Source organism: Hermetia illucens, chromosome 4 (genome assembly GCF_905115235.1).
Source record: "Hermetia illucens chromosome 4, iHerIll2.2.curated.20191125, whole genome shotgun sequence".
NCBI classification, from domain to species: Eukaryota; Metazoa; Arthropoda; class Insecta; order Diptera; family Stratiomyidae; genus Hermetia; species Hermetia illucens.
In genome coordinates, this window is record NC_051852.1 from 101,027,622 (window position 1) to 101,040,118 (window position 12,497).

Below are 12,497 nucleotides of genomic sequence, written 5' to 3' on the forward strand. Positions count from 1 at the left end.
CACAGCTTACTGGCCACCCAGGTGACTTTGCCAATCCATATAAAGGACAGTTCTATGCGAAGAAGCACGTGTGAGAAACGTCAAAATACAAACAATGTGTGGCGGCACTTGAATTAAGTCATTTACGTTAGGCTTCCGAGTGGAATTCAACGTATTCTGAAGCAAACACAATTTAACTGCAGTGCGAACGTGAAAGGTCGTGAAGATTGCTTAATTATTTCGTGATATTGAAAGTCATGTCCGATAATTCGCCGCTCGGGGATCCAAACGTTAAATCAGGGCAGGAAATTGTGGAAGTTCCGCCTGAACAAAAAATGCGGAGTGACGTTACAAGTACTGATGAGGAAGGTACGGCAAATGATAGCATAGGCACCAAAAACGAGTTGGATAAGGGCACTTCCGTGGAAAGATCTGCCGAGCAACCAAAGAATATGCCTTCAAAGTGTCCGGGAGCGAGTGAAACCGTGGGTGAAGTGACGCCACCTGACTCAACCGTGAAGGCTTCTCCGAATGGTATAAATCAACCTGAAGAAGTAGAGATGGACACCACGGGGGTCGCAAACGATGCAACAGCTCCAACAGAAACGAAGGACAGCAGAGCCATTGAAGAAGGTAAGTGCAGCGTGTATTCTTATTTCGTAGTTCCTTTGTGTTTTTGATATCGAATACGACAATAATTGCAGAAAAATTGATTGCAAGCATATGGTTCGAAATTCACTGGTAGGTTGCATTTCCCCGCCACTTCCACTACTGTTTTCTCTATTCCCATGAGAAGCCTAGATTTATTCATCGCTGCGCCTGCATTTCATGTAGATCTGCTACTTCCACTCGTACGGAAATCTTAGGAATCCGAGATCCTTTCCAGAGAGTGGAAGAAAGGGATGATCATTAAGATTCAAAAGAAGGACATCCTTTTTGAGTGTGACTATTAGAGGGGTATCTGCGTGCTGCTTGCCCCCGTAAAGATAATAGCTAAAATAACCAAAGAACACCTCCAAAACAATCTTTAGAGAGCAGGCTGGCTTTCAGTCTGGATCCTACTTCATTTACCACATATACACCTCACGAATCATTTTGGGGCAGTATACGGAATTTAGATCTCCGCTTTCACCCACTCTTCATCAATTTCGAGAAAGCTTCGGATAACGTGTATCTGGCGGGCTCTATAAAGGAGGAGCATTCTGGAAAAACTAACAGCTATTATCAGAACGGCATATAATGGCGCAAAATGTCACGTGTTGCACCGAGGTGAAATCGTGACACTAATTTCATTTCTCCTTGTTGCCGGTAACGTTTTTAATGCTGCCTGTCTGTTACCGGAGGAACTAATTGTGTCATTTTACCCTGAAACAGATCCACTTCGCTGATGATATCTATTTGCTCTCTCGCCGGGTCATAGCCCTTGGCTAAATGGCTCTGGATTTAGAAAGAGGAGCAGGTAGAGTTGCACTTGGACAAAATTCTTAGTCTGACGATTCATCGTACTCTTCATTTCTGCATTAATTAGCAGAGTATCGAAAGCGTTGATAAATTTATGTATCTATGAAACCCGACGCATTACCAGCAATAGATCCGCTTTCGCTCTTTTCTAAAATTTGGAAATACACTTATCTCAACACCAACATCGAGTTGCGACCCAATTCTGCGAGTGTTCTCTATGTGTTGCTATATGGGAGTAGCACATGGAAAGTGACCCTCACTGTCACTCATAGGCTCCAAGCCTTCGTTAATGACGTATCAATTGAGCACGTGGGTTTGATCTTATTACAAACGAAGAACTTGATCGACGCGCAGGCCTGACACCCGTATCGGAAGGCGGAAATAGCAGTGGATAAACCATAGATTAAACAGGGGCGACAATTGCATTGCTGGCTACGCCATGCAGTAGAATCCACTCCTTCAAGATGGTCGACGAGTGGGATCATTGGGCGCAGAACAATGAAGGAGGAGTGCAAGCGACACTCGTAGAGGAAGCTGAAGCGCATTTCACTTAACCACGGGCGATGGCGCCTAGGTATGATTTACATGCTATATATCAAGTGGTAAATGGCAACCATATATATATATATAGTTAAAAAAGCCCACAACCAGACCGATACGCGACCAACCTTACCATGGGCCGAAATCTACATCCAAAGATCCGCATCACAGCGATAGCACGTTTCAACGATAAGTCTGTGTGACCATGCGAAAATGTATTGCTACATCCCGATTGTCGCAAATAGTTCAAGCAGTGGACGCAGCGGTTCTAATCTGCAGAGACATATAGATCTTCAAAGGAAGACAGTGCGAATCAAGTCTGACGCCCACTAGGTCCAACTGTTACCGGACAGAACTCTTCGGGCTATAAAACAGGTTGCAAGACAGAACTCTTCGGGCTATAAAACAGGTTGCAAGGATGATCGCTTTTTACACCTCCATGTATAGTCCGTATCTGTAGTGAGATCGCGGGGCTTCAGCGCTGTATGTAAATTTTACGGAACTATCCCGTCACTGAAAGTACGATTGGGACTACTTCGATCCTTTGTAGTCTGCTTTATAATGTCCGCCAAGAGGCCATATTTCCGGATTTTTTCTTGCTGTGTTTCAGATGTGTTCCAGTCCAACGGTACGGCTACATCGATTATGAAGCACGGGTCTATTGTGATTAACACTGTGCAGTTGATGGAAATAGTGTGATCCCACAGTAGTTTGATCTGATCGTTTTCACTTGAAATTCAATTCACCTTCACGACCAACTTTCCCAACTTTCTTTTCTTTTTAGGTTTTGGGATAGTTCTCCACTCCGATGTGCTTGAGGGTTGATCCTACAAAAGACTGAATGAACAACGTATTAAACGCCTGTCAGTGATTTAGAGAGCTTAGCTAAATCACTTACTGACAGACCTAATGCTTGAAAACCGTGCGCCAAGCCAACTGCTGTGCGAGATGAACCAGTTGAGTGGTGACAAAAACCGATTTGCTACAGTCTATTTGGCTCCAGAGACTTCCATCTGCTATCCTGGCATGTGGAGATACAGGGTCTCTGGACACGATAGCCGCCACTGCCGATAAAATCCAAATCCGAAATCTCTAATTGACTTCACAGCCTCCCTTGAGTGAACAGCAATAATCTCGATCTGTACGTTCAACACTGTTTCCATCGTTGCCTATTCACGTATTCGCGCACTTCTTCAAAAATATGGTTCTACTGAGCGTAGTCTCTCCCTCTAACATCAAGATTACTGGCCTCCTTTTCTTTTTTATGGTGCATCCATTACCATCGCGGAAGTTCGCAGTTGCCGAAGGAGAATTCGAAGAACTCCAGACCAACCCTCAGACAGATGTTGGTCTTCGCCACTTTACGTGGTCGCTACACCCAATGGCGAATAGAGGACTAGTGGCTATTAAAGACAGAGGATTTCGGACTAATACATGGGGTACTGATCACTCATCAACAATTTTGCGTACTCTATTGCAAACTTTCGTTTGCTCGAACTTGGATTTTGTCAAGGCAGATCATCAGATGCACGGTAAAACTGCAATTTCACACCTGTCGAACTCCTCGAGTTGACTAGAATGACCTTTCGACTACAATCCTTTCAAAGATTCATCCACTCTGTACTATGAAACCTTTACTTTTATTTTGTTTATTTGGATGATATTCTGGTTGCGAGTGCTGAGCGTTTAGAGTATCTCAAGTGCCTATTTCAATGTCTCCTTGAAACCTGTCTAGTACCCACCGTTGGGAACTGCAAATTCTTATTCAAATCGCCACCTGACCACCCCTCATGGCATACAACCGAACCCAGTCGAAGTGCAATTTTCGAGCTTTCCGCTTTCCGAAAAGAGCTAAGGATCTGAAAAGGTTCTTGAACATGTTAAGCATGTAACGTTGTTTCTTGCCCAAATCTTCCCACCATCAATCGGTCCTCAACACCTATTTGTCTAGGTTCAAGAAACTGTGTTTGAGACCGCCAAGCAATAGCTGGTGGAAGCTACACTTCTGGTATTGCCCTTTGTCCCTTGCCGTATTCGTCGATGCCTTACACATTGCTCTGCCCTTCACCAAAATGCTGCTCTTGTAGATGGGTTTTGGATACTCTGATGATTATAGAAATAATTTCCAGCGAAATTTCGTTATGTCTATGCCCTGCTCCAATATGATATCAGTAAAAATATTTCTGTTTCCAAATTTACCAAACCATAAAAATCAAATTCGATTCTTTTAACCAGAAATTTTCATTTGTTACAGGAACTGCCGGTACTGATACGGAGCTCAGCGTTAATAGAGTCGCCCCCATCACAATTTCACCACCTGTTGCAGGTGATCATGATACTAATAAGAATATTTCTGATAAAATGTCTACCTCATCGTCGCCTACCATTTGTCAAGACGTGGCAAGCTCAACAGCCATGCAGACAGAAAACAATAATGTAACTTCAACAGATAATTCACAGTTTACAATACCAGCAGCAATCGCAGAAATAGCAGCTCGCGAAATCCAACAACTAGAACTAACAACTGCTTCAATACTTAATCTGGGCGCTAAAGATATTCATACACTGCCGGTTACTGTTACTCCTAAATTACCTAGTTCCGGACTGGGTTTACTAGCGTCTCAGTATGATTCCTCATCAAGCGAAAATGAAAATTCCTCTCCTAGTAGTGACGATGAGAGTGATAGTGAAGAAAGCGTTCGAGAAGTACCACTGAATCCCGATGTGAGTGGGCCCTATCGCACTGGAGTGATAGAAATAAACTCCGAATCTGATTCAGAGTCGGATTCACCTGATTCAGATATCGAATTCATAAGTCAAACAAAGGAGTTGGAGAAAATCATTGACGTAGACATGAATGAAGACGATGAAGAAATTACAGGAAGTAAGTCTAGGGGACCAATGCGCGTTAAAGGAGAAATGCTTTTAGAAGATTTACCACCCATTCAAGATCTACATATAACTGTCCCTGAAACAGAATGTGTCGAACTGGGGAAAATACATTCAATAGTCGATCAATTAGTTCTGGTTGACTCCATTCCCGGAACAGCTGCGCTGAATTTAGACACAGTGCTATTTTTGGATAAAGGACAAAAAGTACTTGGTGAAGTTTTTGATGTTCTCGGACAGGTTACTTCGCCATTGTATTGTGTACGTTTTAATTCATGCAAGCAAATAAAGGAAAGAGGCGTAGAAGTGGGACAAACTGTATATATAGCCCCAAGGACGGAGCACACGTATTTTGTTATATTGAAAGATATGATGAAGCTACGAGGTTCCGATGCCAGCTGGGAAAATGATATAGAACCATCCGAGAAGCATTTAGACTATTCGGATGATGAAGAAGAGCGTAATGCAAGACGAGCACTACGCAATCGTGATCGAGGTGGCGAAGAAACAGACCCAAGTAAAAGACAACGCCCGGCGCAGTCACCTTCACCGTCTCCATCGCCATCGCCTCACCATCACCAATATCCAAGCAATCGTTTCTCACCGCGCGCTCATTACCAAAGACCACGACCTCGATATCGATCCGAGGGTCCACCGGGAGGCGATTTCAACCAAGGATTCAATTATCCAAATTATAATCCACGACCGTACCTACCAACACAATTTCCACCACCATTCGCTTACGGCCCTACAAATGCTAGTTGGCATGCAAACTTCAATCAACCACCTCCTCAACATCCTGCAAATACATACCCATATCCTTTCAATCCACATTACCAACGAATGCCATTTGTACCACCGCCGGATGCAATGCAGCAGTCGCTGTTTCCGCCGCCGCCACCACCGCCCCAGTGATTCCATGCGTTCCATTTTCACTTCTTCATTAGATCGAAGTAAAATTAAAATGAGAGTCGATTTTGGTTTTATCATAATGTAGTAGATATAATATATATATATGTTAAAAATAAATACAGAACGTAAATGAAATTTGTGTTGTTTGTGTAAAACTTCTGACATCAAAATAGTAAGAATTTATTTTCTTTATTAGATTTGAATTTTCGACTTCAATAGACACTAGTATAAACGTAAGCAATTTTAAAAACAAGTGGAAAAGATCAAAACTAATAGGGCACATGGTGTTTTAGCTACTAGAGAATAATGTAATTCAATCCGTGTTACGAACACACGTTTTCCATAGAATCCAATTGCAGCCCATATCATGACTCTACCGGTGCTAGTATTAAGGACTGCTTCCACAAATCGTGATAATAGTGCCAGAAATCATCTGCGCCGTCTAAATTGAATCATTCCTAGCCAGAAAAAAGGGACTGTCAACCACGTGGCCGCACATCAATGCACTACATCACATACACGGCATACACCAAACCTTATTTGCGAAATTTTTCACGCGTATTAACCATCGTCGGGTGTACATACGCTATGATTTTTCTTCATCATAAAATTTCGAACAATGCGCTGGGAATTGAATCTCAGGTATACTGCCTTCTTGGTCCTCTTTAAGAAGTTGTATATTAACAGATTTCAAATCAGCTAATAAGAAACGCCGAAATTCTTTGATTTCCGGAGCCAGTGATTCATAGTACACCGAACCGTCTTGTCAGTCTTATTGTGGGGAATGAAGTGATCAGTCGAATCTTGCCTTTCATAATATATGGTATATATCACAACTAAACCGGTCATGCTCCCGTGATCCTCCCAGGCTTGTATGCAAGGCTCTTATGAATCACCTTGCATACAGCATTATGCCTATCCGTGTGTTGCACCGCTGCTATAGCAGTGCAGCCAGAATTGAGATGGTTACACGTCCCTAATGTACCCCGCTCTTTGATTATCAACTTTCTATAAACAAGTAAATCCCTCCATTTCCGCAAAGAGTTATCTTCTAGTCTGACTTTACCCCACCCAGGGAATTGGCTGATAGAACCTTGAAGTTAAGTGAAATCAGTCCGAATATGCCTTACAAACGGCCGTACGCAAGAGGCTCGCCAGCTTTTGCAAGTATTATACACGCTTTTGAAAATTGTGTGTGGGTGCATATATGATAAAGACGAAACTTCAATTACATCAAATATGTTTAAGAGGATGCAATTCCTGTGCAAAAAATTTCGTCATAATTACTGACAACAACAACGAATTTGATGGTAACATTAATAAATTGATGGCAATTAAATATATGACAGAAAATGATGATATTGAAGAGGATTTTGTAAATGTAGCTCATGATTGGAAAGAAAACTAATGTCATGAAATTCATGTGATGCAGGGTTACGGGTGAAAAAGTAGACGCAGCCTATTTTTTCGATAGTGAACATCCCACGCTTGATGCAGAAAAAAAAGTTATCGTTGTAGCCCAGTAAAGAAAAAAAGTTGATTTAGTCGTTAAAGAAGGATGGCCAGTGAAAAAAAATACTTCGATGGGTAGTGGCGGTAGATTACGGCCGGGATATTAAGACTAGAGGATTGAGAGATCTGAATTAAAAAACCACCACGGAACTCCCATAAGGCGACCAACCGGAGATAACCGGGCCGAAATCACATTCCCCAGGAATTCTCCTGGAACGTATGCTCTCAGAGGACCATACCGGCTTCTATGGTACCAAGTACCCTCCGGTGAATCTTCGTCGCAAGAGCCACTTTAGATGAGTTTTATTACAGACTCGACTCTGCTTGCCCTCGATATCGAGGTGGCTATAGAAAAATATGCATAATTTCTTTTTACCTAAAATGTGGAACCAGAAGAAAATGTAAACTTCTTTCCTGTATAAAAAAAAATTGACACTAAAGATTCATTTCAAAAAATAAACAAATTTCCTTTTAAGTCAATGAAGGCAGCAAATGGCTGCCGAACTACGTATTCGGAGAATCATAAGAGCCTCATTAACTTTAAAAGAAGTTTGTCTATTTTTAGGCATGAATTCTGTCAATGCAAACACGCCGAGCACAACACGCAATATTGCTAAAGATTTATTAATACAGGTACTTCGATCCAAAAATCCATATTATATTATGTTTTGTATGGTGTTTGTAGTGGCATTTATAATTTTGGTTTATAGTTATTGCCTTCAAACCCATTGAACTGTCCGTGCGTCTGTCTATCTGGTTGTCACACCCATTTTGTCAGAAACGGTTGCAACTGTCAATCCAGTTGCATTATTCTACGTTGAGATTAAGGTGGGTGTAAATTTTTTTTCACCGAATATAGCCATCTGGGGCATCAAATGAGGGGCCTCGATTAGTACTTTTTGAAGCAGATATTACTTTGATGCTGGTTAGGGGAGGAGTGTGAAATTGGTGAATTATTTTAAGGACCCATTCTCAGAAACTACCCCACCAAAAAAATTGAAAAAATCATGGTGGCACATGGTAACTAGGCCTCAAAATGCTCTCCGTTATAATATCTATTCAAATAAATTTAATAATAGTATATTATATTTTAAAAATTTACTGCGCTTGAGTTCAGCCTAGATAAATAAAATTTTATAATAATATGGACTTTAACAGGAAGTATCATACTAGGAAGTTTGGTAAATATCCTACTATTATTCATCATCATCTACGGAGCAACAACCGGTATCCGGTCTAGGCCTGCCTTAATAAGGAACTCCAGACATCCTGGTTTTGCGCCGAGGTCCACCAATTCGATATCTTTAAAAGCTGTCTAGCGTCCTGACCTACGCCATCGCTCCATCTTAGGCAGGGTCTGCCTCGTCTTCTTTTTCCTACTATTATTACTAAAGTTATAGTAGGACACAATTTGCCCCTTTCTCGTTAAATTACTACTCCCCACGAGATAAAATGTCAGTACCACGTCATATTGAATATCGGACATATTTAACGCGTATTCACTACCAGCCATATATAAGTGTAACCATCGTGTGGCCAAATATTTTTACATAAAAAATCAACATCAGGTATGAAAGGTACCTGAAACCCCTACTTTTCGATTTTCCGACCTGTTGTTTTTACAAAGGATGGTTTTGGATATTGATATTCACCCCTCATGCTCTTCACTACTTTGTAGGCTTGTCTTGTGTTGTTAGTCGTAATGTTGTCAATTTTTTTCAATTCATCGTCCGAATATTTTCACCTCTTTCGCCTTAATAACATATTCTATTAGCAGGGGAGCATAGTTTCCTCGCTGATATGATCTCACGTCGAGGATGCTAAATGACGAGGTGATGCCATCTGGCGATGCCCATGTCATTTTGTTAATACGCTTGTGTGGAAAGCATGTCGATTTAAAAATATAACTAAATTTCTGCTACTTGCAAAGTCAATGAGGCGTTGGCCGTTGTCATTTGATATATCATGGAGACTCTGTCCTCTGGTCGCTCCTCAATGTATCTCCTCGTTCCCAACCTTGTCGTTGAAACCCCCGAGCAATATCTTGACGTCATCCGTAGGAAATGTCTTTCCAGGCTATCGTAAAATTACGATGACAACATTTGCTTTGAAGTCCTTATCCACGACAGAAATGACTTCAAACTCACGTTTCCCTGATAACTTCTCACTTTTGAAGATTGTGTGAGACCACATGTCGATTATTTCGCAACCATTTCAATTCGCTTCCTGGACTTCTAAAACCCTGACTTTGTATTATACTTGCTGGCTTATTAAAGTAGATCTTTGACAGCACTAGATTTGTTTAGTAACCCAACAGTCTAGGATCCAAGATCGTAGTCGTTTCCGTAGTATCAATCCTGTCTGAGGCTGTTCATCCTGGTTCTATACATGATATTTGATTTTTTGGTGGATGGTGGGTTGTAGACCTACCGCTCCGAACCCAGAACCTGGATCACCAGCTCAGTTGAGTTAGATTCTCTTGACCAAGGATAGGATATGTAATGATATTTATGGAGATAAGAGATCAGTCGATCCCTTGAGTGGCCGATAACGACCTAGAGGGCAGAGCTATCCCAAAAAAACTAAACAATTTGGCAAAATTTGACCGTGAAGGTCCGCCCACGAAGATTGCAGCTCTATCAAAGCTCTCGGTCGACACGTTCTTGCACGCCTCTGTGCTAGCCAGGCTCGGGAATGTGGGGGGGTCCTTTGAGCGCTTTGATCCCTCACGCTTCATTACTAAAAATAACGTGTCTCTACCGGTGCGTGGGTCCGCACCGGATTTTAAAATCGAATTTCACGTAAGAATTCGCGACGGCCTATCGAATAAAACCAGAACACGAGCTAAATTGGAAAATAAAAAAAACGGCTCGACCGCGCGCGTGGAGCCGTTTGTCTCCGGACCCGAGTGCCGCGATCAAGTATTGGAAAATCTACGACGGATCACCTTCCCGATTGCCGTCCCTTCCGCCTCAGATCTTGAACGAGGCGCGGCCGGTGAGGTTCCCACCCTTCCTCGACATCCTCCGGCCAGTTATTCTTTTAGAGGATGTCCCTTCTGTAAGAATTCCGCGGGAGAAAAGGAGGAACTAAGGAGAGGGAGTCCTCAAACTACTTCCGATTACGAAAAATTCATTATTTAATATAAAATTCTAAGATATTATCTATCATTACAAATGGCGCCCAACGTGGGGCCCAACATTTCCTGGATTCAGGCATAATTTATTATTTACAGGTTTCCTGAATCATGTGGAAGATAGCCTATTCCGGCTCACAACTTCGTTTGGTGGTGTCGGATAGAGAATCAATAGATTCTCAATATTGTTCCCGACTAGGCTCCACGTACACTTGTCTTCAGATTTCTAGTTTTAGGTTTCACGCCTTTTTCCCCGAAGCAAGTGTTCCTAAGCCTCAATTTCCTTTCCCACCTTGTAACGTAGAGTTTCCTGCCCTATCCTTGGTAGAATACCAAAAGAGCTAGTCGTTTGTTGTGTTTGTCTTGAGACTTAACGTCTCGTAGGTGATTGCCTCCCAGAAGCCTCTGGATCTACGGGCCTTTGCGGCTATAAGCTGAAAGGTATTGCCGTCCGAGCTTCTGAGGAGTGTCCTTCCCTACCTTTATGTGAAACGGCTATCTCTTCGATTCAGATTTGAAGAAAATTAAATATTCTTTCTTCTTTGTAGGGATGAAGTGACGGGTGAGATGGATCCTTGATGGAATACGGAGGTAGTCGGCTATATGCTGTGCCATTCCGTCCTCAATGATTCATCTTCACTTTGTTCTCTGACTCCAGACGAGGAAGATTGAATTCTCGCGTTCCCTTTTTGCTTGTTCTTTTATTTAATATTCTGTGACGGGGAGCAACTCGATTGTTGTCTCTTCATGATAAAAAACACTGTGTGTGGAAGTTTTCTGCACACAGATGTGAAAAAAATTTATGAGGTTGGGATGGCATTTTGGTCATCCGAGAGTTCTGCGGGAAGAAAAAAACGCGGGAGTTGGATTTGAGATCTAGAGGCGAGCGGTTGAATGAGATTCGAGAGGGGTTTTGGAGTTTTTTGGTTGAAAGATATAGATCTAGAGGCGAGTGGTTGGATGAGATTCGGGAATTGATTTGGAGTTTTTGTGTGAAATCTAGAGGCGAGTGGTTGGATGAGATTCGGGAATTGGATTTTGAAGATTGGAGTGGAAGAAGGAGAAAAAGGCAGCAGCGAGTTTTTTTTTCTTGGGCGAAAGAGTTTAGGAGGTGAAGGAGGAAGTTTTTGGAGCTTGAGAACTTAGCGAAGGAAGGTGAAGTAATGACAATAGATTCACAATAAAGAAGCAATAGGCACTGGATAAATTTTCACCCGAAAGCAAAAATTGGAAAGGTAATAACCCATAATTGACTTAGGGAAAAGATCAGTGAAGCGATTCGCTAATGATTTGATCAGACGAGCAATATAAGTGCCTCTATTTAAGAAATCAGTGAAGTGTTTCGCTAATGGTGTGATCAGACGAGCAAAATAAATACATTTATTTAAGAAATCTTTGAAAAAGTTGTACCTATAGTCGGAACTAAAAAAAAAAATAGTGAAACAGAAAAACTGTAATTATCATATTGTCATTGCATACGTGACATAATTTATTGTTTTTCTTTTAGAACCTGTATACCAGCCGTTAACCGAGCTCGGCGTGACGACTAGAGTACGTAAGTGGTTGGATTTTGTTTTTTTTCTCTTTTATTTTATTTTATTTTCTTTTTTTTTATTTATGTTTAATATTTTTCATTTGCCATATTATCTCTTTTTTTTTTTTGAATTGGTATAATTAATTATTTTATTGTCACCTTTGTGTTGATAGATAATATCTTAGAATTTTATATTAAATAATGAATTTTTCGTAATCGGAAGTAGTTTGAGGACTCCCTCTCCTTAGTTCCTCCTTTTCTCCCGCGGAATTCTTACAGAAGGGACATCCTCTAAAAGAATAACTGGCCGGAGGATGTCGAGGAAGGGTGGGAACCTCACCGGCCGCGCCTCGTTCAAGATCTGAGGCGGAAGGGACGGCAATCGGGAAGGTGATCCGTCGTAGATTTTCCAATACTTGATCGCGGCACTCGGGTCCGGAGACAAACGGCTCCACGCGCGCGGTCGAGCCGTTTTTTTTATTTTCCAATTTAGCTCGTGTTCTGGTTTTATTCGATAGGCCGTCGCGAATTCTT

The 12,497-nt window shown here is 41.7% G+C and overlaps 1 protein-coding gene across 1 annotated transcript; it reads left to right on the forward strand.

Moving 5' to 3' along the window:
• The first annotated feature begins 77 nt into the window (after positions 1-77).
• LOC119655878 (H/ACA ribonucleoprotein complex non-core subunit NAF1) lies at positions 78-6,008 on the forward strand. Its single transcript, XM_038062013.1, has 2 exons — positions 78-612; positions 4,235-6,008. Exons 1-2 carry the CDS (start codon positions 237-239, stop codon positions 5,782-5,784), a joined length of 1,926 nt encoding a protein of 641 aa, XP_037917941.1. The 5' UTR covers positions 78-236; the 3' UTR covers positions 5,785-6,008.
• The last annotated feature ends 6,489 nt before the right edge of the window (positions 6,009-12,497 follow it).

What these genes read in the sequence shown, in the direction of transcription:
- LOC119655878 (XM_038062013.1), top strand. Translation starts at nt 237, where the DNA reads ATGTCCGATAATTCGCCGCTCGGGGATCCAAACGTTAAATCAGGGCAG. An exon ending in CAGCAGAGCCATTGAAGAAG is followed by an intron (nt 613 to 4,234) that starts GTAAGTGCAGCG and finishes CATTTGTTACAG; the next exon opens with GAACTGCCGGTACTGATACG.